This window comes from Labeo rohita, chromosome 13 (assembly GCF_022985175.1).
Source record: "Labeo rohita strain BAU-BD-2019 chromosome 13, IGBB_LRoh.1.0, whole genome shotgun sequence".
Classification (NCBI taxonomy): domain Eukaryota; kingdom Metazoa; phylum Chordata; class Actinopteri; order Cypriniformes; family Cyprinidae; genus Labeo; species Labeo rohita.
In genome coordinates this window covers 16,419,461-16,445,227 of record NC_066881.1, presented here as the reverse complement: position 1 = coordinate 16,445,227, position 25,767 = coordinate 16,419,461, and the positions used below count along the sequence as shown (strand labels likewise).

Here is a 25,767-nt window from a genome sequence, read left to right as displayed (position 1 = left end):
TGCAGGTCAGTGGCTCTCAACAGGTTTGGACAAGACATCCCTGGTTCAATACATCCTTGCTGAATTTAAGTATTCATTTCTTTAAGCAGTAGTGTATATTCATTATTTTCTTTTAAATCATCAAAATCTTCATAAAATATGCAGCTGCAATATGCTTAAAAGGATAAGGCATAATACTTAGTGGTATGCCTGTCACATTCATGCCTAGTACTCTTGCAGTGCAGAATCCCACTTCCTGAGTAGCCTGCAGCTCCACACTTATTGGCTGGCCAGTGTGCTCGCATGTCCCTCCCCCTTTGTTTGACCGCCTCTGCTACCCTGCACCCAATGCACTCAGCTGTTCCAGCGAGAGACATCTCCTCCCCACTGCCCGCTAATGCAGCAAATGGTTACGCCTCACCTAATCAGCTCTCCTGGCCCAATAGTGCCAGAAGAACACCAGCACAGGGTGTAGACTCAACAGGGGTAAGTGTGTATTATTATGTTGCTGCAGCACCACTCAGTGATTCACTTACATTTTAAAGCAGAAGTAAGTGGCTAAGCAAGATGACCAAGCATGAGATGTTTAAATTCATGTTGTTATTAGCTTTACATTAGCTTTACTGCACTGATTTTTTAAGGCGTTTTGTGTGTTCAGACCGAATGTGCATACATTTCCTTCCATGTGAGGTGGGACAGTGGTGCAGGAAATCAGAGTCATATGATAGCCAGATCCTGATCAGCAGAAAACAACAGAAACATGTTGAGTTTGAGTCTGGACGTAGGTCAGCAACTGTATGGCAATCAGCTTATTTTCTGCAACATTACAGTTAGTTACGAATACATGACAATAGGTATGACATTAGTTCAGTTAGACATATGTAAATGATGTTTAAATGTTAACCAGCCTTATTTTGACTGTATGTGTTCAGTGTATTTAGGGCTTACTGAGATAAGTTCATCTTTACCCTGAAAGGGGTTGTGGAGCAGCAGCCATGTATTCTCCTCAGAGCCTCCACCGGTGGGGCATCACCCATAGTGAAAGCATGGAACGTTTGGCCTACAGTCAAGGTAATCTTCTAGTACTTAATATACTAAGTTAAACAATACAAAGTATATAAGTTCTAGCTAGTTAGAACTGCAGACCCACCCCTTTGTATCTAGCATAGTATGGTGACACCCTACTCTACAAGGAGAATAATCCTGACTCAGCACCACTGAGGTGGTTGTCAGCAGAGGTTGTTAGTGTTCACTTTAAAGCATTTTAATTTTAAAGTTTAAATTCCTCAGTGTCAGAACTGTTAGAGTAACACTTGCACTTGATTAACTCAAAATCTACAGTGGGATTATGATTTATCCTTGACTTGAATCTTTTTAAAATTATTGTTTTGTTTAGTGTTTTTTTTTTCCATGTTTACATCATTAAAGGGATAGTTCACCCAAAAATGAAAATTACCCCATAATTTACTCATCCTCAAGCCATCCCAGGTGTATATGACTTTCTTTTTTCAGACTAATACAATTGGAGTTATATTTAAAAATGTCCTGACTCTTTCAAGCTTTATAATGGAAGTTAATGGGTGTTCAGATTTTGAAGTCCAATAAAGAGCATCCATCCATCATAAAAAATGCTCCACATGGTTCCGGGGGCTTAATAAAGGCTTTTCGAAGTGATTTGATGCATTTATATAATAAAGATATCTATATTTAAAACTTTCTAAACAGTAATCTTTAGCTTCCGTTAATTGTTGTACACAAGTTCACGAGAGAGTGGAGTTCCAGTGGATGATGTACGACATAGGAGTAGCGTAAGCTCTGCTGAGAAGTGATGAATGTGGAAGCACAGTGGAGAGAGCAAAGCAAAATACCGGTTACAAATTAGAAGTACAAATCGAGGATTTGTAAAAAAAAAACAAAAAAAAACCTGGAGAATTTTTTATATAAGCCAAGAGACTGGTTTTCCTTTGCTGTTAACAAAACATATAACGAAACTAGAATATTCTTACCAGAGTTTACCACCGAATGCCACTCTCTTGTAAATGCGTGTACAACAGTTAGCAGAAGCTAGAGATTTAAATATGGATATTTTTCTTACATAAATGCATCGACTCACGTTAGAAGGCCTTTATTAACCCCCCAGAATCATGTGAAGCACTTTTACTGATGGATGGATGCACTTTACTGGACTTCAAAATTACAACACCCATTCACTGTCATTATAAAGCTAGGAAGAGTCAGGACTTTTTTCTTAATATAACTCTGTTATATTAAGAACACCTAGGTTAGCCTGAGGCTGAGTAAATCATAGGCTAAATCATCTTTTTGGGTAAACTATCCTTTTAAGGTGTGGATTAAGTGTTACATTTTATTTGGCAATTTTTTTGCAAGCAAATCCAGTAAATTTTAATAGGAATACATGCGGTCAGGAATATCACAATTTTGCCTGCAACCACAACTTCAGCGAGTTTTGTGCTGACTTAATCATTCATTCCAACAATTTGTTAAAAAACGTATATTCTATATAGTATGAATGAAATTCAGACATAATACAAGTACAAGTGCCAGTTGCATTGCATCATGCCATTCACAATTTTCCAGCTGTGGCTTCATGGGATAGTGTGTCAGAGTGTCAGAACTGGTGGAAATATTCATCCAGATACTTTTCGCCTACTGTTTATGAATACTGTAAATGCGGTCATACTACTCTTTTGGCATACTGGTTTTCACCTACTATGTAGTACGGAAGTATGCATCTTCGATGCAGCACAAATCGGACACGAAGAATGAGCAACAAGTTTTATTTACATTGCTAATAAATCTACCTAAAAGACAGACTAATTTAGGAGTTTTTCTTCAGTTTTGTCTTTGAAAAAAGAATGCAGTCACCCACCATTCACTATTAAAAAACGATTCTTAACCAGTTTTTATAATTAACCCAAATTTCCCCCCATTATTGTGATAATTTAAGAAATAGTACGTGTTAAGATTGCTAACTGGTGATTGTTTCATAATTTTCTAAAAGAAATATTTAATAGTCCAGGACAATGTTTCATACAAGCGGTAGAGGGTAGTATATCCGTACCCTTTCACTGAATTACGTCTTTTTAACGTTATGACACCACCCCTTTGCTGCAGACGGATCGTGCAGGAGTGCTCGGGTGTAAACAAATCTACAATCTAGCCATTTGTTCGCAAAAATATCATGGTCATATGAATGGAAAACATACGTCGCCTTTGGGGCGTTGACAAGGAACATCAGAAGGAAAAACGCTTGAATTACGTCGTTAACTGTTCATCAATGTCGCTCAACACATCACCGCCGTGGTTGTTAGGTGAAGCGTTATCCTAAACTGCATGATATTCTCGTTAACGATGGCGACACCTGCAGAACAGGACCTTGTGTTGGCAGAAGCAGAGAGCAACAAAGAGAGAGCGCAAGTGTTCGGTATCCTCAGATTGCAGGAGGATAAATCGGCCGGTGAGAAAACCAGCAGCCCTGCCATGAAATCTGGAGACGGGAGATGGCAGGCGCCCATATTCGCGTTAGCCAGAAAAGCGTCAGAAACCTTCTCGGGTGGCATTCACGTCCTGCCCAAAGTGACAGAACCTAAAACGTCGCCTTTTCCCGAAGAATGGGGTGCCAAGGGTAGGTTATGGATAACATTAAAGCCCCTGGCTGAGGTCAGGATTCAGTTGTTCAGATGCAGAGCCTACGTGTATGGCAAGCCGTTTTAACATTGTTTGCTTAAAACTAACTAGAATATGTGTTTGTAGCACTTTTTTTAATGACTACTAAAATATATGTAAAACACTGATTAATATCTATTCAGTCGGTGATCTTTACTATTACATATCCATTTGCTATAGTGAGCATCCCAATAACGTGCCAAGTAACTAGTCCTTTATCACTGTAAACTAATTGCACTTTTCAGCTGTTCACTTCTGATAAGAAGTCATGTGTAGTACAATTGTTGCTAATAGCTGCTCCGTTTATACTAATAAGAGATACTGCTACTATATTGTTTAGTTACCTCTGGCTATTTGAATAGTTGCATTTTCTGATTGTGAGTAACAGTTTTAATCTTACTAGTGAGATTTTAATTGAATTATAAAGTATACATTCTGACTAATGAAAACAAAAGACGACCAAAAAACAGTTGTTTGTGCCTAGGTGATAAAGAATAAGCACTGTTGTGTAATGAATAGCTAACAAATATACTAGTCACATACTAAATAATAGATGGTTTGCACTTACGTCACAATCAGTTACCCGGATGTGTGGCCACGATACCCAGATGTAAACAGCAGCACGGATTGTTAATGTACTACTACCTAATTAGCATTGCTCTGCTAATTTATGTTGTCTAAACCATGGAAAAAATGTGTGGAAGCTGCTAAATCATACTTTGTAAGCAGGAAAGGATGCAGTATTTTGACAAACTAAAGTTAACAGGTGGTAAAGATAACTACAGGCAGTATTATTTAAGATATAAGCCTAATATTTCACCTACTTGACTGGAAATGATAAGAACAAACCTGAATGTTGTCAAGATTCTTGCCCTGGAAATCATGATTCAGTTTGGCCAACCACCAACAGCTTTGTTCCTCTAACAATTTTTGCACTCTTCTTCTTAATTTGTTATAACTTTTGGCAGGCTATAATACGCCAAATGTTTTTTCCGGTTCAACCGTTTAGTACAGCCCAAAGCATGACAATAATCAGCAAAATATGGAAGTTTCATTCGATTCAGTGGCATTGTTTACGTTCAGTGCTGCCAATATATACTTTCTAGTAATTACTAGTAAAAGATACTAGTTATATTAGTTTTAAGATATTTGTTAAAATGGCTTGCCATACAACATTTTCTGCATGATGTCATAATGGTATGATGTCATGAAGAGTATGCCTTGTTGGTTTGTATTTATTTGTGCATCTTGGTGTTTCAAGACTACAAAGCACCAGTCCATTCATACAGTTACTGTGCAAAATGTCTTTTACTGATGAGTTAGGTCTGTCATTTAAATCAGAATGCTGCTGATTTTTCATGATTGGTGTTTACCCCCTCTTATGATCATGACGAATAGCCTATCTGATGGTGAATTCATTTAATAATAACAAAAAAAGCAGTTATTGAAAGAAGTGAAGAAATGCAAAACATTTGAATTTATTTACCCCAGAAGTCTGATAGAATAAGGCTTCATTCACATAATATCCAAATAAATTGGAAATAGGAACCAACCGACACATAAGAGGGAAGTAGATTACCACAATGTCAGTATGCCTGTTAGACAGAGCCTGTCAGAATGTGTTTGCATAAGAGTAATTGATTAGCATTATGGTGAAAACAGGGTCCAATGTATGACTGATAATTCAAAACTGATAAGTATAGCATTTGTGAACTGTTTGTTGTTGAAACACAAAACAAAACAGTGAATCCTGCTCTTAAGGACTGGTGAATGACAGCACAGTCAAAATCAGTGAAAGCTCTTTAAGAGTTTGTTAAAATTTAAGCTCAGCCATGCAAAGTGTGGTCACATGTTAGCTCTAAAGAAACAGCCGGAGGTTGTGCTGTGATGAGTTGTGGTTGTTTTTCATTTTCACTTTCTTCTACCGTAAGACCTTGATTTTTGGTGATAATGCTGTAAGTTTTGGATAAATTAGTTCGTGGGCTTTGTGTCTCTTTCAGCTTTTCGAGATCCTATGGCAATGGAACGAGCAAACTTGCTTAATATGGCTAAGCTTAGCATCAAAGGCCTGATCGAGTCGGCTCTGAGCTTTGGACGAACTCTGGACTCTGACTATCCGCCTCTGCAACAGTTTTTTGTTGTCATGGAGCACTGCCTGAAACATGGTCTCAAAGGTGCAGTATGTTCAACCATCACCAAACAGCCAGCCACAGAGAACCATCTGTTAACCGCAGCTGTTTTACAGATTATAGCTGATTAAGTGTTAAACTATTCTCTGTTATCATTACCTATAGGCCTATGTTACTGTTATTCTTAGGCACCAGACAAAAAGCAGCCACTGTTATACCACATCTATTATAGGGAAAAAAAAAAAAGGAAATGCTTTTTATATTCGTTCTCAGGTGACAGATCATCTGAAGTTCTTGTCGAGTGAGCCAGTGCTGCAACAAAATTTGAATACTATTTTAAGTGTTTCATCAAAGCATTTGCATGCTACGTATTGCGTATTGTGACCTTGAGTTGTTTAACAAACATGCTCGTCTCCATCTCCCAGTAAAGAAATCGTTCCTTGGATACAACAAGTCGTTGTGGGGGCCTCTAGAGATGGTTGAGAAGCTCTGCCCAGAAGCAGGCGAAATCGCAGCCAGTGTACGAGACCTTCCCGGCCTTAAGTATGTTTAGTACACAATGTTTGGCCTTATTGTTGCATAGATTACTTTGTACAGTTATCTGTGCATTTCAAATTTGTTTAAATCTTTCAAGTATTCTAATAAAAAAGCAATCATACCCACTACTAAATGCTTTCTCACAGTTATTCCTCTGTACATTAAGAAATGTGCCATTCAGAATAGGGAAGTGCAAATTTCAGTTCTAGTTCCCTGACAAAACTGAAACTTGCAACTGCAAGTAAAGACTATTTCCAGAATCATGCATATCACTATTTGTGTGACTATCTATCTATCTATCTATCTATGTATGTATCATTTTTAAATAAACCTGAACGTGTGTAATTGTTTGTTAGGACGCCTCTGGGCAGAGCCCGAGCATGGCTGAGACTGGCACTGATGCAGAAGAAATTAGCAGATTACCTACGTCTCCTCATCACCAGGAAAGATATACTTAGGTTAGTATTTTCCCTTCCCATACCCGTGATTCATTCTTTCTTCCTTTGTCACAACAGATGTGGTGGAGAATTAGTGATTAGAGAAATTATAAGATGTGTCTGAGACAAACTAGTGTTGTGTTTCCTGTTCAAGTCATCAGAGTGCAGTAAGCAGTGCTCGCTAGAGGGTGTGCATCACATGTTGTCATCTAAAAAAATCTTTATGCATCTACTGACTGAGATTTAAAAGTATAATTTTCTTATATACACTACTGTTTAAAAGTTTGTGGTCAGTAAGTCTTTTTTAATAATTTTTTAAAATTATTTTAAAAGTCTGTTATGCTCACTAAGGCTGTATTTATTTGATAAACATTAAAAACAGTATCGCTGTGAAGTATTAATACAATTTAAAAGAATAGTTTTCTCTTGTAGTAATTTAATATTTAATTTCATATTTAAGTAATTTTAAAATTTAATTTATTACTGTGATGGGAAGCTGAATTTTCAGCAGATCATTCTGATATGTTGATATGGCTCTAAAGAAATATTTCTTCTTATCAGTGTTGAAAACAGTTGAGCTGCTTAATATTTTTTGTGGAAATCACCAAATATTTTGGGGGGAATTCTTTGATGAATAGAAAGTTCAAAAGAACAGCATTTACTTAAAATTATCAGTGTTGTTAATTAATCATGATTAATCCCACATAATATTAAGGTTTTTAAATATAGTCAAGTCACCTTTATATATCGCATTTAACAATACAGATTCTGTCAAAGCAGCTTTACTGTATTAAATAGGAAAACAGTATGTCAGTAATTCAGAAGGACAATAATAAATAGAATTTTTAGTTTATATTGCAATAATTTCACATTCAGTCTTCAAATTAATGTAGAAACAACATGAAACAGTATATTTTTAATATTTGTGTAATTGCATCTTTTTTTGTCACGTAAGGTGAGTATAACTGATACCAATATACTGACTGAAATTGTTTTTTTTTTTCCTAATATTTAACCATCAACTATATACCAATAACCACTGACCAACATTTAACCATTGACACATAAACCCATTTTTACCATCATAAATACCTGTGCCCTTTAGCAAGTGGGAAATATATGGAAATTGAAAAAAATGATCAAACACTAAATTCTAAATTAAATATAGATGAATCCTTAAAGCTACAGAAGTTATTGTTTTTATTTTTTGACTTTTGTTTTTGGATTAATAGACTTCACAGCAGCTGGGTTATTAGGTTATTTGGCTGCTATTACTTTAGGAGCTGCCGCTGCTGAATGTGACGTGGATCTGACATGCATGCTTGTAGTTTAATTTGCGCTTTAATATGAAATGATACAGTGTGCACCGCTGTATTTCTACGAACACAGTATAACGGCTGACAGGACAGGTCAATTTGTTACATTTGACAAGCGCCTGTCGCTGAGGCAAAGTGGAGTGCACGTTTGAAAGGTCTCCTATTTGATGTAGTCGTAAAGATGTTCTGCTTCTAAATAAATGCAATTCTTGTCAAGAAAAAGAGACAGAAGCAGCAGTTATGAGTGCGGTGGCCAACCCTAGCTCTGCCCCTGCGCTAACTGCGTTTAATATTTTTAAAAATGAATCGCCCATGTTAACGCTAATTTTGACAGCGCTAAAAATTCTACATTATAAATGTCACATTTGATCAATTTAATGTGTCTTTGCTGAATGAAACTATTAATATATTATAGATAGATTTTATGCAAATTATGACTGTAATGTCTTTACTGTCACTTTTAATCAATTTAATGCACCCTTGGTGAATCTTGCTGACCCCAAATGTTTTGAACAGCACAGATATATTTTTTCCTAGTTACTCTACAACTATAATGAAGAAAATAAATATTGCTTAAAAATATATTACCCTCGTGCATGCTGTCAGAAGAAAAAATACACAGTACAGTAGGTATTTTTAATGCTTAAGAAACAACAAATTCTGTGTAATGCAATTATTTTACAATGGAAAATCAACACATTGCAATTTCACAGCTTAATCAATATGATGCAAAAATATTTATGTTTTAATAGACCGTGTGGCTTGTTTCAGACTATGAATAAATTGAGCAGGAATTTAGACAGTTATTATATTGAAGTGATCATATTTGCATTAAGCTGCATCCATAGAAAATTGTCTTTTTCTATGTAGTATTTGTAATTTTCTGTTGCTACTCATAAACCATTGATAAATGTCAAATCATTTGTGTGTGTGTGTGCATTTGTAGTGAGTTCTATGAGAACTCGGCAGTGATGCTGGAGGAGGAGGGAGCCGTCATCGTTGGTCTCCTGGTGGGACTCAACGTCATAGATGCCAACCTATGTGTGAAGGGCGAGGACCTCGATACACAAGTATGAGCGTTGTGTATTGGCCATTTTTGTTAGCCTGCTGTCTAGCTTCGGTTTGAGAAATAATAATACCTTGTATTGGAATCCATAGGTTGGTGTAATAGACTTCTCCATGTACTTGAAGAACGACATTGATGACTACAGAAGTGAAGAAAGGTAGAAAGTATACTTAGTAGACAATAATGATCACATTAAATCATTATAATTACCTGGATGTATTATGCTGTTCAAATAACCTCAATTCTGAATATGTTTTGAATAGAAATGGGCAAATTGCAGCTATTTTGGATCAGAAGAACTATGTGGAGGAATTAAATAGGCAACTGAAGTAAGTTCATGCTCTTTCTAAAGCTTTTGTGATATGTTTAGCATCAGTGATTGCCTTTTAAAACTTTGATATAAGTGCTTATGAATTTTATCTAAAACTTTGTCTTGGTCAAAGTTCTACAGTTCAAGGCTTACAGGGACGTGTGGAGTCATTAGAAAAATCCAACTCCAAACTCATTGAAGAGGTACTGTTTGATTTCAAAAGAAAATGTGCCTTCTGTGAAATAGAAATGTTCTGTACTAGCTTGCTGTCATCTGTTTTATTACAGCTGGCAATAGCAAAAAACAACATAATTAAATTACAGGAAGAAAACCACCAACTCAGAACAGAAAATTCAGTCATTTTAATGAAAGCACAGCAGCGTCTTGAGGTATTTTTGTGTGGTTTTTCTTTGTTTGTATACAACATACATCATTCAGAAAGGCAGATTCATGCACACAAACTTACATCATTCTTATAAGCACTTATACTGTACATGTACTGTACTCTATTCAGGTTGCAGAAGGAGATTTGAACTGTGAGCTTGACACGTACAAGCAGTCAAGGCAAGGTCTGGATGAAATGTACAATGAAGCAAGACGCCAACTCAAAGAGGAGTGTCAACTCAGGCAGGTCTGTGTTTGTATACAAAAGAAACCTGCTGTTCAGATTGTGTGGTGGTACATTGGCACCTAGAAGAAGTCAAACCTGTTTTTGAATGTGCCTGTGCTCAAGGATGTGGAGAACGAGCTGGTTGTGCAGGTGAGCATGAAGCAAGAGATGGAAATGGCCATGAAACTGTTAGAAAAGGACATCCACGAAAAGCAGGACACTCTGATTGGACTTCGGCACCAGTTAGATGAAGTTAAAGCCATCAATGTGGAGATGTACCAAAAAATGCAGGTAAAGCATCTTTTATTAAGTGTCATTCACAGTTTGTGGTTAAAATATGTTGTAATCAGGTGATTTAAATATCAACAGTCTTCAGATGACAGCATGAGACAAAAAAATGACATGATCGCACGGTTGGAGGAGAAGACCAATCAGATAACGGCAACTATGAAACAACTAGAACAAAGGTGAGAAGCAGCTGCTAATTAATTTTGAATCATGTCAAGCGTAATGTTTAGTTGTCATACTCCTGAAGTGCATTGAGAACATTTTCAGTCTTTTTTGAGTGTTTCAAGAACCACCATATTTTGCAGAACCACACTACCAGTCAAAAGTTTTTGAACAGTAAGATTTTTAATGTTTTTTAAAGCAGTCTCTTCTGCTCACCAAGCCTGCATTTATATGATCCAAAGTACAGCAAAAACAGTACACCTTTGAAATAAAGTAACTCTTTTCTATTTGAAATTTTTTTTAAATGTAATTTATTCCTGTGATGGAGTTTTCAGCATCATTACTCCAGTCTTCAGTGTAACACAATCGTTCAGAAATCATTCTAATATGCTAATTTGCTGTTCAATAAACATTATTATTATTATTATTATTATTATTATTAATATCAATATTTAAAACCGCTGAATACATTTTTTCAGCATTCCTTGATGAATAGAAAGATCCAAAGATCAGCATATATCTGAAATAAAAAGCTTTTGTAACATTATATACTATACCATTCAAAAGCTTGGAGTCAGTATATATTTTTTTTCTTTTTGGGAAAGAAATGATAAAAATTAATACTTTTATTTAGCAAGGATGCTATAGATTTATCAAAAGTAATGATAAAGACATTTATAATGTTACAAAAGACTTCTATAAGATAAATGCTGTTATCAGAGAAACCTAAAAAAAATGTATTCAGCTGTTTTCAACATCATCATTATAATAATAACAAATGTTTTTTTAAGCAGCAAGTCAGAATATTAAAATGATTTCTAAAGGATTATGTGACTGGAGTAATGATGCTAAAAAAATCAGCTTTGAAATTACAGGAATAAATTACATTTTGAAATATATTCAAGTAGAAAAGAGTTATTTTAAATAGTAAAAAATATTTCAGAATTGTACTTTTTTTGCTGTACATTGGATAAAATAAATACAGGCTTGATGAGCAGAAGTGACAATCTTACTGTTCAAAAACTTTTGACTGGTAGTGTACTACCGTTTAAAAGTTGTTGTTTTTTTTTTTTTTTAAAGAAATAATTACTTTTGCACAGCAAGGGCACATTAAATTGATCAACGGTGACAGTAAAAACAATAATGTTACTATAGTTTTCTATTTCAAATTCTGAAAAAAATTTTGGATGATTTCTGAAGGATCATGTGACATTTAAGACTCGATTAATGGCTTCTAGAAATTTAACTTTGCCTTTACAGGAATAAAATGCATCTTAAAATATATTACAATTGAAAACAGATATTTTAATAGCAATAATATTTCATAATATTACAGTTTCAAAATATTAACAACCCCCAACTTTTGAACGGTAGTGCACCAGTGTAAATGCATTTCAGGATATGATATCTGCTTTTACAGACTAAATCAGATTAGTGCGCATTGATGGCGTCCAAACCATCAGTGCTTTTGTTTCATCAGTAGAACCGGTTTTCAGAGGCTCTAGAAGTGTTGGATACCTGATAGCATGCGAAGGACTTTGAATGCATGTATTTTGAAGGCGCACTGAATGGCTTTCTCTCATCTAACCGCTCATCCTTTAGCATTTGTGTTATTTTCTTGTGGTGACGTGGTGCTGTCATGTCCACTTCTTTGTCCACATGAATCATCCTTCCCTTTCTTCTCTGTTGATTTACCGCCATCGTATTTCTGATGTTTTATGACTGCACTGCTTAACAAGTTCTTAAAGCTTTGGGATGAATTTGAAATTCACTGATATTTACATCCTCTTTCCCTTTTTGTTCCCCTTTTCATTTCTTTTTTCTCATCTTCTCCCTTTCTTCTAATTCCATGTTTTTTCTCGATCGACAAATAGCGACAAAGACCTACTCAGCCAGACAAGAACTCTTGCAATGTCGTTTGTAAAATGCGCTAGCACAGATACCGAGCACCAATACAAACTTGTCAAAGATATTTCCTTCTGATATTAAGATACATTTGCTCTTTGTTACTTAACGCTAGCTGTGTGGATATGCAGTGTTCTTAAAAGAGATGAGTTGATCATTAATCACTAGCGCCCTTTTAAGTTTTATTTGATGATATTTACTGTTTTTCCACATACTATTTAGTGAGCAAATCTTTCATGTGGTTCTATAGCGTAAATATTTACCTGTAACATTTAACAATCAAAGAAACCACAAATATGATCTGTCTTTTATCACAGTCTTCAATAAATTTGATGTTTTCAACTACTCCCGACTGTTAATTATTTGTCAAAAAAACGTTTGAAAATCAAAGTAACCTCGACCCCTATGAAACTGCCGACTCATTTCAACTTTCTGGCTTTTCCCGCAGCGCAACATTTCTGTCGTCTGGCTCTGTATTTGTTCCCGCTCTATTGTGGCTGTTGAATTATGGCCATCTTTTTTTTTTGTCTCGCATATGTTCCAATACATTCCCGCCCATTCCATTACATTCAGAGCCGTAGTTTTACCCAGTTGGTTTGAATTACACCAGATTGCAGGATGCCGAGAGGGAACGTGCCAGTGCCGAAGACGGGGTGCGCAAATTCAAGCAGGACTTCACAAACAAAGCTGACAGTCTCCAAAAGCAGATTGCCCAGAGAGAGAAGCAAATGTATGTTTTTCGACGGCTATGGAAAATATTTGAAATTTTAGAATTTGTATTACAATGTTTCATTTATGCTCGAGTGGAAAATAGAAGTGGATTTTAATTGACACTTTTTGTTTAGGATGCAGCTGGAAACAGATTTGAAAATAGAGAGGGATTGGCGGCAGACACTACAGAGTGAATTAGAAAGAGAACGAGAGACCATCACCCAACTCACAGCTGAAGCACAGCAAATCAACGGACTCAAAAAAGTAAGATGAATTTCTTGTCTTGACAATGGCGAGAGAGAAACAGAATAGCTAATAAAGGGACAGTTCAACAAAAATGAAAATTCTGTCATTAATTACTCATCCTCATGTCGTTCCAAACCCGTAAGACCTTTGTTCATCTTCAGAACACAAATTAAGATACTTTTGATGAAATCCGAGAGCTTTCTGACCTTGCATAGACAACAACGCAAATACCACGTTCAAGGCCAAGAAAGACAGTAAGGACATTGTTTGGAACAACGTGAGGGTGAATAATTAATGACAGCTTTTTCATTTTTGGGTGAGCTATCCCTTTAAGTCCACAATAAATCTGTATGAGAACTAAGGTGAGAACTAACATCCTGTCTTGGACTCTGACGTGTCTTTGCTTCCTTTCAGGAGTTTCACAGGTTGCAGGATGAGAATACACAGCTGAAGGGAATTTGTGAGGAACAGGAACAGGCGCTGGAGGAGCTGGGCTGCAAACTCAGCGAGTATGTATGATTTAAATATCAGTGCCATTTGGGAACCTTCAAATCATGTTATTATTTTACTGATAAACACATTTTTCTTCAGGTCAAAGTTGAAAATCGAAGATATAAAAGAAGCCAACAAAGCACTTCAGGTTTGAAACATTGTTTGAGATAAACAAAAAAGGTCCTGGATGTGGTATACATCAAAGTACCATCTGAAACCACCACAGTGCTTTTTTTGTAAGGGAATTGTCAAAGTTTAATCTGTCTTGTGCAATTTAACATGGTCATATTAATAAACTGTTGATTTCAGGGTGGACAGGTCTGGCTGAAGGACAAAGATGCGACACATTGCAAGCTTTGTGAGAAGGAATTTTCAATCTCCAGAAGAAAGGTCAGAACCAAATTGCTATTCTGTAATACACAGCTGCGTCTCTATCACAGCCTGCTGTCCGTTCTCACACATCCACACTAATTCATCTGCTCTAAATAAAGAAATTTACTGGCACAAAGACCGTACTGGGTTTATGCACTTGGAAAACATTTCCAAATGAGAATTAGATGAAGCCTAAATAAAAGACTGGGTTGGCAAATGATGCTAAGTACTCTTGTAGTTGGGAAAAATTAGTAAATGCATCTTATTGCTCTTACTGTGAAGGATTCATCTGTACATGTTTATTTTTTTGGGTCCTCCTAATATTTAATCAAAATGTCATAATTTGATCCTCCAGCAAAACAGACTTCTTTCTGATGTTTCTTTCTGCCAGACTTTTAAACTGTGTTCCAATTCAGTGGCTGCATTTTGAAATAGAAAGTCTCATTCTGATTTTCTGAATTTGGACTTTTTTTCTCAAAATTGCATCAAATAAACTTGCAATTCTGAAAAAGTCATGATCTCGAGATTTAAAGGTAGGTAAAAATTATGAGATATAAACTCATATAAATTAGGAGAAAACTCACTATTGAGTTTATATCTTGCAATTCTAAGAAAAAAACGTTGAATTGCGAGTTTTCTATTTCTGTAATCCATTTCACTTTTATGTATGTCACAATACAGGAAAAAAATTATATTACTACTTCGGTTGTATTGAAATCATCAGATTGAAATATTTAACTCCCATGAAAAACAACTAAAAGGAAATTCCCCAGAGCAACTGTTTGGATGAATCTCAGAATATCAGTTGTGAAGATTCCATTGAGTCATTTTGAGTCGGATCCAAACCAAAAAAACAGGCCCCTTTAAAAAAAAAGTAAAAATTGTGAGTTTATATCACGCAATTGTGAGAAAAAAGTCAGACTTGTGAGGTTTTGGGGAAAATAAAAATGTATCTTGCCATTCCAAATTTATAACTCGTAACTGAGTTTATATCATGCAATTCTGAGAAAAAATCAGAAATGCAAAGAAACGTCAGAATTGCAAGATGCAAAATCGCATTTGCAAAAAAAATTATCTCACTATTCTGACTTCATAACTCACAAATGAGTTCATATCACACAATTCTGTGATATTTATATCATGCAATTCTGAGAAAAAAAAGTGGAATTGTGAGTTTATATCACACCATTCTGAGAAAAATCTAAATTGCGAGGAAAAGTCAGAATTGCAAGATGCAAACTTGCATCTCGATAAAATCGCGATAAAAGAACTTTTATCTAGCTATTCTGACTTTATAACTTGTGATTGAGTTTATATCGCACAATTCTGAGAAAAGTCAAAATTGTGAGTTTATAACATGCAATTCTGAGAAAAAAGTTAAATTGCAAGTTTATATCATGAAATTCTGAGAAACAAATTCTGAATTGCAAGATGTACACGCAATTGGAGAAAAAAAGTAGAACTATGAGATAAAAAGTCGCAATTACCTTTTTTTTTTTATTATTAAGTGGCAAAAATGGGCTTCCATAGATTTTTGTATGAAGGTTATAGTTTATTCCTTTTATTAAGTATAAAATGGACCAAGAGGAACTTATTTAGACAGGTTGTGAATCCTGGTTTATTTTCATGCAGTTGAATCAGAGTTCACTTTAATAAAAGTCAAGTACTTATACATTGATATAAGCGCCAAGAACAATCTTCCATTGGCTAGACCTTCCCTTGTAACAGCGCTTGGTTTGACCTTTTACTTCTGAAGATGCAGCCCCTAAATTGGGACACGGCTTTAGTCTGCATAAGCCCCGTCCCTTTCATGAAATAAACTGCAAGCTGATATTCAGATCTGCCTCTGTCCAATCAACAACTAATGCACAGAAACTAGTCCTGCCAAGTATTATTTTCTGTTGTGATCATCCATTTCACTTGGATGTCGCAATATTTCCATTTTATCTTTAATAGGGGCCTCACTTTTTAACTTCCATGGAAAAACAACTAAAAGGAAATTCCCCAGAGCAGCTGTTTGGATAAAGATTCCACGAGTCATTTTGAGTCGGATCCAAACCAAAAAAGACAGCAGGCCCCTTTAATTGAAAGCTCTCTTGCTTGTGTTTGTTTGAACAGCACCACTGCAGGAACTGTGGGGAGATCTTCTGCAACGCCTGCTCGGATAACGAGCTCCCGCTCCCCGCGTCACCCAAACCCGTGAGAGTCTGCGACACCTGCCACGCTCTGCTCCTCCAGCGCTGCTCCTCCAACGCCACGTAAGATAGAAACGACAGCACAACGTAACAAGGGCCAAAATCAGCTTTAACTCACAGACTGCGCTGTCCCGCATCGTCAAAGTGACCAAAATGGATGCACCTGTTTCTCTGTGTTTGAAGTTTACATTTCACATAGGATAAAGCCTGTTGCCTCAGAGAAGACTTGTGGCATTTGTGCAGATGGCCAATGCAGTGTTGTTCACAGAGCGTGCAATGAAAGAAATGAGTTTACAAATGGGCTGCAAGTAGACCGATTTAGATTATTTATACTAGTACAAACACTCCCATGCATTGCAAGTATACTTTTGATATATAAGGGTGAACAGGTTTCATTCCTCAAAGCTCAAAAGTAAGCACATGCAGTTATTTAAAGGGATATAATTTCTTGAGCAATTATATTTCAGATTCAGTTGAAATACATAACCTTACATTCATGTGTGCCTGTATAACAAGCCAAACTGACAAATAAGGATTTGAAATGTTACTCTGAATTTAGATGGGCAAACAAATGTATGTGTATATAGAAGTAAAAAAATGTTGTCAGTGCTGCTCGAGAAGTGGATTCACGTCAAATAGCACAGAAATAATGTTTCTGAATATGGTGTTCAGGTTTCTTGTCTGCAAACGGTATTATTTCACAATTGCAGATTTCCCTTGGTACAGAACTGGAACACTACTCACTTTGAGTATTTGTGCTAACTTTATCTGGATAATTACTCAAAATACAACTGTTAACTTAATGTGAAGATTATGTATGAAAAAATACATACGCCTTAAATCACTAAAGTTGATTATAATTCCACGTCTCGTGTGATGGATTTTGGCATTGAGGTGCTGCATTATACGCACTATCATTTGGAGTCAGTAGGATGATTTGTTTTGTTGTTTTGTTTGCTTTGAAAGAAATTCAGCCGAATTGAATTTGAAAGAATTCAGCAAAGATGCATTAACCCTGCTAAGTGAACACAAGTTGCTTCAGTCTAGAAATGGTTCATCTTTAAATATTACTAATAATATAAAAGTTAATGTTGTTTACTTTATAAAAATCAGTGAAGATTTTACAGCTGAAAGCCTGTACCACAACCTGATGATGTTTTTGCACGTGGTAGATATTAGGCAGAGTCTAATTTTACCATTTATAAAAATAAGAAATATTTCTTGAGCACCAAATGAGCATATTAAAATGATTTCTGAAGGATCATGTGACACTGAAGACTGGAGTAATGGCTGCTAAAAATTGGCTTTCCCATCAAAGGAATAAATAATTTAAAATACATTATTTAATAGCCCTGTTGAAAAAAGGCTGGATAGGTAGGTTTTGATGCTGGGATGCTGGTTTATGCTGGTTCTTTGCTGGTCCTTAGCTGGTTTAAGCTGGTCCTGGACCAGCACATGACCAGCATAAACCAGCTAAAACCAGCATTAAAACCTACCTAACCAGCATATGCATATTTTTTTCAACATGGAAGGCTGCGTTTTGACGCTACTTTCACAATTCGATATTTGAAATATAAACATTTAAATGGTGGCCATCGTAAAAACCCTGGTGAAAAAACCAGCATATGCTGGTAGGTATGTTTTGATGCTGGTCTTATTGTCCAGCAACATGACCAGCTAAGACCAGCAAATATATATATATATATATATATATATATATAATGAATATGTTATATGGTGCTTATATTTAGCATTTTTCTAGCGGACTAACAAGTTTATGGTCACCAAATGTTTGTTTTCTGAGGTAAATGTGACGTTACCTGATATCAGGGTTGCCAGGTTTTCACAACAAAACCCGCCCAATTGCTACTCAAAACTAGTCCAAAAGTAGCCCAATCGCGTTCTGAGGGTCCCTGGTAAAAAAAAAAAAAAGCGTTCCGGAAGTAAATACACGTTTTTGGTGGGGTTCCTCTGGTAAAATTAGTATTATAGGGGCTAAATATTACGTTACTGGGGTCGCTTCAACCCGCGGACATGAAAAACAACCCGTGGCAATAGTATGAAAGTAGCCTAATTCCGCGGGAAAACCGCGGACTTGGCAACACTGCCTGACATTGCTCACAAGCTGTTATATTTACGTCTTTCCACGGTTGAAACACAGATTGAGCGAATACATGAGACAAAATACGGATTCGGTAAGTTATCATTTTTCTCTTAACATACCTTTAGACGTTCATTGATGTTTATTTAAGGCTGGATCTAATTAATCATGATCAGATGTCGGTTTACATGCGTTTCCCGCCGCTTTTCTTGAACAGGCGCTACATCGATCCGTCACTCCACATTAAACAGCGCCAAAACGCTGAATATTGTAATAAAATAGACAGTATTTGTAATCTCAAACTTTGTTTCTTAGCAAAAGTAACAAATCACAAAGCTTACTGCAGCAATGTTCCATTCATTAACTGAAAACAGGCTAGAATAATCGAGTCAAGATCGTTGTATAAATATGAGAATCGATTAAAATATATATATTTTAATACCCAGCCCTATTTAAACAGTTACATAATTTAAATTATTTGATAATTTTACTGTTTTATTGTATCTTTGTTTAAATAAATGCAGCCAAAACATTTAAAAAATCCTGCTGACCCTTCAGTTTTAAACAATAATATACAAAACTCAAGGCGACACAAATCTTCCTGTATTAAAATACAATACATAAATGGACTAGCGCCATATGTTTCATCTAGCTTAGACCAAACACAAGATATCACACTTTATTCTTACATTACAGTTGTCTTCAATGAACATTCTTAGGTCAAAAATAAAATATATCAATAAAAGGTTTTATTCCATGGATGTGTAAATTTCACAGGTTTCAATTAGAAATTTTACTGAGCAGCAAAAACAGGTAAACATCCAAAATGATGTTATTGCTTTGGGAAAGAAAATAAAAGTGCAATCTCACACACACAACTTGAGCTTCAAGCTATTCATACTCAGTTTTGAGTCAAAATACATACAAAGCGCATTTCTTTAGTTAGACTTTTACACAGAATGTCATATAAAATTCATTAAGCAAAATGTACAGTAGCCGGTCAATCTATATGCAACAGCTCAAATATATATATATATATATATTAGATATATAGATGGATTTAGATTCATTTTCTTCAAGCCTGGAAAATAGTTTGGGCATATTTCATAGGAACATGTGAAAACATATTCATATAAAAACCTTCCAAGCTGGAAGTTCCAACTTTGGGTTGAAAAGTGCATGAATTGTAAGCATCCTCAATACATCCCCCTTAGTCCACTTCCTCGCGAGCCCATACTGCCAGAGTTGCCATAGAAACCTCCTCCGCGGCCTGCAGTGTTTTTATGCCCCCAAAACAAAAGACATACATTTGAATGTTGTCTTCACACCTTTTCATCCATACACTTCAACAAACTATTACATAAGAATCTCTACACAGTAATACTAACCCATTTCAGACGGCCCACTTGAAGTTGAATTCAGGAAAAGCTCAATGTAACGATGCTCTGCAGAGCAGAAGACAGTACAGGGGTAGATGTAAAACTGAAAAAAATTAGGACAGCAGTACAGAGGTTGGAAATGGAGACAGCTTACGCATATGATTCTTGTCTTTTGACATGGCAGACACAGCATCTTCGTGAGATCCGAACTCAACGTCTGCCTCTCCTGTAGACTTTCCATTAGGTCCTACATCAATATGCACCCTTACGGGAATTAAAGGGGCAAAAAACTGAAAAAAAGACAAAACATTCACACAAAGTCAATTATACTTTACTATAACACAAAATATATCCACAAAAATGGAAACGCTTTGGTGTTTCTTACATGTGCAATATCCGCTTCTGTAGCGCGGAACGGTAGGCCTCTCATGTGCACAAAATGGCCGCTGTGAAAGCCTGAGTTTGAATCGCTGCTGTAGCCGTGACCCCCCATTCTTCCTCTTCCTCTGTCATCACGTACACGCTCTTCAAACATGCCGTTACCAAAGCAGTAGTTGTTAAAGCCATTGTAGTTGTCAAACCCACCATATCCTTATGAAGGAGAGACAAATCAATACTTTTAGGTCACTTCCTGTCAGTGACAGAACTATTCAAAAGTTTGAGGGTTTTTTTTTTTTGAAGAAAAACTGCTTTACTAAAGCAAAATTTATTTGATCAAAAATACAGTAAAAAGTAGCAATATTGTGAAATATTATTACTATTTAAAGCTTAATTTTCCATTACTTCCGTCTTCAGTATCACGCGATCCTTCAGAAATCATTCTAATATGCTGATTTGCTGCTCAAGAAATATTTTTTATTTTTTAAAAGGGTAAGAAAAGGGTTTTAATGATTATTTGATTAATCAGCATTTATTTAAAAAATAGTCTTTTGTAGTGTTATAAATGTTTTACTGTAATTTTTGATCAATTTAATCCACCTTCTAGTCTATTGGTTACTATCCATCTTCTTAAAGAATTAGTTTCCAGAATTAAAATTTATATAGTGGACTTCAGTGTTGGCCAACTGGTTGAAGGTGCAAATTAGTTTCAGTGCAGTTTCAAAGGGCTCTACACGATCCCAGCTGAGGAATATGGGTCTTATCTAGTGAAACAATCATTAATTTTCTAAAAAACAAGAATTTATATACTTTTTACCCACAAATGCACTAGACTGACCTAATGCATTACGTAATCAGGTTGGAAAGGTCACGGATGGCGTAGCCAGAAGTACCAACCCAGTGTTTACAAAGCGAACATGCAAAGAAAGTCAAACCCTTTACAAAAAAAAAAAGAAAAGAAAAACGTCAGACCATTTTGAAGGCCGAGAACAAAATGCCCTACTCTGCCTTTTTGAACCGAAGTACACAGGCGAAGAATTAACCATGCGTGACCTTTCCAACGTGATTACACATTGTGTGAAGATGCACATCGCAGAGCTAACGCAAGATGAGCTTTTTTGTTTTTTTTTTAGAAAACGACAGATGGTTTCACGAGATAAGACCCTTATTCCTCATCTGAGATTGTGTAGAGCCCTTTGAAGCTGTACTGAAAATGTAATTTGGACTATCAACCCGCCACCTTTGAAGTCCGAGTTAGTAAAGCATACCGCCACTGTAACCGCCTCCGCTGCGCATCTGGTCCAGGACGGCACCTCCCCTTCCTGGTCCGGGCCCAAAGAAGCCTCCACGTCCCATCATGGGTCTGTCATATGGACTAGGCCTCTGTCCCATCATCCTTCGCGGTACTTCGTAGTATGCACGCATTTCATTTCTGCTGCTTTTGAATATCTCTATGTACCTGAGTTTATTTTGAAATGCAATGTGTTAATAAACGCACAGGCTGGTGAAGGTTAAACAGCAATGAGGAGGATTTGGGGCCAACTGACTAAATTCATTAAGGCATCACAATAACTGGCAGGTTATTGTCAGTTATTGACCAGAGGGAGAAGTAGCAAGTGTCTGAAATTCTGCCTGTAGTATAAGTCATAAAATTTAACTGCATCTAAAAGCCAATTTTAGACAGAAACAGAATCTTAAAAGTATTGTCAAGTGCCTGTTACAAAAAGGCTCCTTTGCTTCTGCCGTATGTGTTGCCCAACGACATTATGAAATAAAATTTCTGCCTTTTTTTGTCTTCTCATGACACAGTATAAAGTGAAATTAAACATTTCAAGTGTAATAACATGATCATACCATCTTTTTCCAGAGCAGAAAGATGCATGACCCCCCACCCCACATTTAGAGATAGCATTAGCACCCAGCCCAGTCTTGCCGGCCCCACCTGTGCCCTATTCTTTCCTTGTGTTTCCCCAGAGCCTTTTCTGCTATCTCCTTTGAGGCAAACTGCACGAAGGCTTCCCCTGTGCTCCTCCCCTGGTAGTCCATCGGCAATGTTATCCCATTTGGCACGATTTTCAACCCTTTAACCCAAGGACAAATAACCCCACATGGGGAGACATGTTAAAGAGCCGCAACATTCTCATCTGCAGAAAATACATCCCCACCCAGTTGAACCCCTAAATCATTCCCTATGTCAGACAAAAAACCCTAGAGCACACCACAAAGGATAAACCCATGAAATTAAAATCAAGAAATTATAGCACAGCTGCCTCGGTGATGCTTATAAATAATGTTATATATAAACAAAACATGCTTAGTAATCTGTTGATATGACAGTTCAAAATATGATCTGACTGACTATATAAAGATATAAAGGAAAAACTGGCATGATTCAAAAAACACAACCTACAAAACACAATTTTCAGTAGTTTGAAAAAGACATCCTAGCAATACCTGCAAGTCTAGGAGGTGCTGAAGTGAAACATCAGATGTACCTGAAAAGAACTGTACAATTTCTTCTTTACTGCAGCCGAACGGCAGGCCTCTTAGACGTAACATGCAACCGCTGCTGCTGTCATAGTCTGTGGGACCGGAGCGTTTCAGCACCCAATCCATCTCACTACGGTTTGACTTGAACACTGTGAAAAGGGTCAAGAGTTAGACAATTAATTAATTCTATATTTTGACAAGTAAATGCACACACGTCATCTGCTATATGAAATCAGCATAAAACAGATTTTGCAATCTTTTCTTTCCTATAATGATGCATATCTGATCGAAGAACAGGAATGTACCTTCGATGTAACGATGTCCCATGTATTTACGATCTTTTGCCAAAGCCTTTTTAAAGTCCTCCGATGTCTTCAGCTCTACAAACGCCTCTCCACTCGGCCTTCCCTCTTTGGAGAAGGTAAAACACACCCCATTCACTTTACCTACAATGTCACAGTCTGGAAATTAAAAAAAGGAAAATCACAATTGCGGCTCTTTTTCTGTAAACTCGCAGAGCGATACAAAAGATGCTTTCAGTTTGAGAGTTTGCATACCAGAGAAAAAGGAGGCCACTTCCTCTTGTGTGCATGACCAAGGTAAACCACGGATCCGTACCACATATCCTTCATCATTATTATGAGACATGTTTACCTCCTCAGGACTGTATCTGAAAAAGAAATTAATGTAACACATGGTCCATGCCTGTAAACCTAGTGAGCTGCGTGCCTAAAATCGATTAAAATCGTTTTTTTCTGTCTTTACAACCTTGGCAGTGTATCAACACTAGTAATTATCTACCTAGACAGCACTGTGTTAATTAGTCAGTACTCTCAACTCGATCAAAATAGTTTGTATACGTTGGCAGTGCAACAAACCGAAAGCATTTTAAGTTATTTCAGCACAGTTCGAAATGTTATAACGCATGTGTGACGCCAAAAAATGCTGTCTAGGTAGTCAACTCAATATATATTGAGACACAGCCTTGTCAATAGTCACATTCTTCCTTCGAGAGATTAAAGGACAAACAATAATGACATTTCACAAAAACGCAACATGTTTTGGTGTAGTTAGGAATACTGACTTGTATAAATCAGTTGACACCTTATATTAAACGTCAATTTAAGTTAGTTAGCTAGCCAGACAACCACTACCGGTAGGTCAAAATACAGCAACGTTAGGGTTTTAAACTTAAGAACAAGCTAACATGGTACATGTTATATATAGCATTCGGAAAACAGTTCGGTCGTGTGTCAAACAAACCGCAAACGACAAACGAAACTGATTAACTTTAAGCACAACGACTAACATTAGCGAGATATTCTTCTGACAGGAATCAACGACCGACAAGTTGACAGTTTCTGGAACAAAAACCGCCACTTCCGCGATCCGAAGTAGACAAAATATATTCTCCATTGAATGTAAATGATCAACTTATACATGAAAAGTTAAATATGAAGAAATATATAGATGAATATCAAATAGCTTCTCACCGTCAAGCGCCCGTCCTCTCAGGTAACCCTGAACGACAGTCCAGTGGTCCAGATAGTCGAACTCTCGCGAGAACGCGGCCTGTCAGAGGACATTGACCTCGCTGCAGGCGCACCGAACGGTCTGATGTGTGAGCAGAAGCTCCAAGCGCATGTGGCGCATGCTTACGAAAGGATCATCCAACGTAATCAATAGGGTTATACTTAATCCTGCACAATACTGCAATATGGCACATTTGAGCGCTCCAGACACACAATAAGGCCATGTGTACTACCGCGAGAGACTATCTGCAGTTCTGTATAAACAAACACAGCTGTGGGAAGACTGTGAAACCCAGTAAAGCTATTTACAACTATCACTTTGATTTTTTCTTCTTAATAACAGTTTTGAATGGTCCAACATAAAAAGAAAATGAATTAAACATGTTTTAGTTTCTGACTGTGTTGATAGTGAAAAATTCAACAATGCAAGTATTAATATTGCAACTGAATTGGAAAAAAATAATGTAATATGAAGCATTATATTTCCACTCATGAAAACACTTGATGCAAGTCACCACAAAAATTAGATTTTAAGATCACATGCGAGCTAACTGAGCAAAGAGAGGTTTTTCTCTTTTCCTTTTTTTTTTCTTCAAAGGAATCACGTATGTCATAAACCTATGATACTGTCTTACATGATTCAACTGTACATCATGCTACACCCAAATTGCATACTGTTATTTAAATAAACAAAACTGCAGACTACTTTTTTGGAGACTAGTTGTATTTTAATTAAATTAATATAGTAGGTTTATCCATGGTTTTGGTGATGATTTTAGTAGTCGAAGTTAATTAAACATTTTGTGTACTACTATATGCATTTATCCGCTGAGTATGAATCTTCTGTTAAAAGATGTATATGCTTCCTATTAAAGGGGTCATGACATGAGAAATCAAATTTGCCTTGATCTTTTGAAAAATAAGAGGTCTTTGTACCATTAAAACATCCTGCAAGTTTCATATCTTAAAATCTCCTCCTCTTTATAAACAAAGCTGTTATTTAATCAAGCTCCAAAAACAGCTCGTTTGGATCCGAGGTGCCAGGGTGACGTCACCTGGACACAGTTATTTGCATAAACACTGCCTCCAGAGCAACACGTCAACAAATAGTCTTCGTCTCACCATAGGCCCCGCCCACTGGCGTTCAGTGCCTTAACCGCTTGACACTTGATTACACAGAATGTGAGTGTCACTGCCGCTATCTTGTCTACACTGAATGTAGTATACAGATGCGCGTTCACTTTCTGACAGTCCACATGCTTGAGTCTGTCATCAGTAGGACAAATGCAATGAACGGACATTTGCTTTGATGCGTTTGGTTTAAACAGCTCGTTCACATCTTTGTACAGATATCAGAAGAGTCCCAGTGTAAGGAACAAATGGATAGTTTACTTGTAATGGCATCCTGGATCGTGTCAGAAAAATGTTTGGACTTCGGAGCATGT

At 36.6% G+C, this 25,767-nt stretch overlaps 2 protein-coding genes across 8 annotated transcripts; one reads left to right on the top strand and one right to left on the bottom strand.

Moving 5' to 3' along the window:
- Window positions 1–334: 334 nt before the first annotated feature.
- On the top strand, window positions 335–17,307 carry rufy2 (RUN and FYVE domain containing 2). Of its 4 annotated transcripts, none has more exons than XM_051126255.1 (19): window positions 335–465; window positions 912–1,050; window positions 5,667–5,840; window positions 6,221–6,338; window positions 6,689–6,790; window positions 9,032–9,155; window positions 9,244–9,308; window positions 9,415–9,480; window positions 9,595–9,664; window positions 9,749–9,850; window positions 9,976–10,092; window positions 10,195–10,362; window positions 10,441–10,538; window positions 13,037–13,156; window positions 13,272–13,401; window positions 13,798–13,892; window positions 13,975–14,023; window positions 14,185–14,265; window positions 16,366–17,307. In XM_051126255.1, exons 2-19 carry the CDS (start codon window positions 975–977, stop codon window positions 16,507–16,509), a joined length of 1,899 nt encoding a protein of 632 aa, XP_050982212.1. In that variant the 5' UTR covers window positions 335–465; window positions 912–974; the 3' UTR covers window positions 16,510–17,307. The 4 variants fall into 4 exon arrangements, with proteins under 4 accessions (XP_050982212.1, XP_050982213.1, XP_050982211.1 ...); XM_051126256.1 differs by having other exon boundaries at window positions 355–465; window positions 956–1,050; XM_051126254.1 differs by lacking the exons at window positions 335–465; window positions 912–1,050 and adding an exon at window positions 3,075–3,625.
- Window positions 17,308–19,129: 1,822 nt separating this feature from the next.
- hnrnph3 (heterogeneous nuclear ribonucleoprotein H3 (2H9)) lies at window positions 19,130–24,401 on the bottom strand. 4 transcript variants are annotated; one of them, XM_051126260.1, is made up of 10 exons: window positions 24,284–24,401; window positions 23,348–23,460; window positions 23,096–23,251; window positions 22,796–22,939; window positions 22,243–22,381; window positions 21,569–21,759; window positions 20,308–20,513; window positions 20,077–20,212; window positions 19,932–19,988; window positions 19,130–19,813 (listed from the first exon to the last, which is right to left on the bottom strand). In XM_051126260.1, exons 2-10 carry the CDS (start codon window positions 23,436–23,438, stop codon window positions 19,740–19,742), a joined length of 1,194 nt encoding a protein of 397 aa, XP_050982217.1. In that variant the 5' UTR covers window positions 23,439–23,460; window positions 24,284–24,401; the 3' UTR covers window positions 19,130–19,739. The 4 variants fall into 4 exon arrangements, with proteins under 4 accessions (XP_050982217.1, XP_050982218.1, XP_050982219.1 ...); XM_051126261.1 differs by having other exon boundaries at window positions 23,348–23,454; window positions 24,284–24,342; XM_051126262.1 differs by lacking the exon at window positions 24,284–24,401 and having other exon boundaries at window positions 23,096–23,236.
- Between the last annotated feature and the right edge of the window lie 1,366 nt (window positions 24,402–25,767).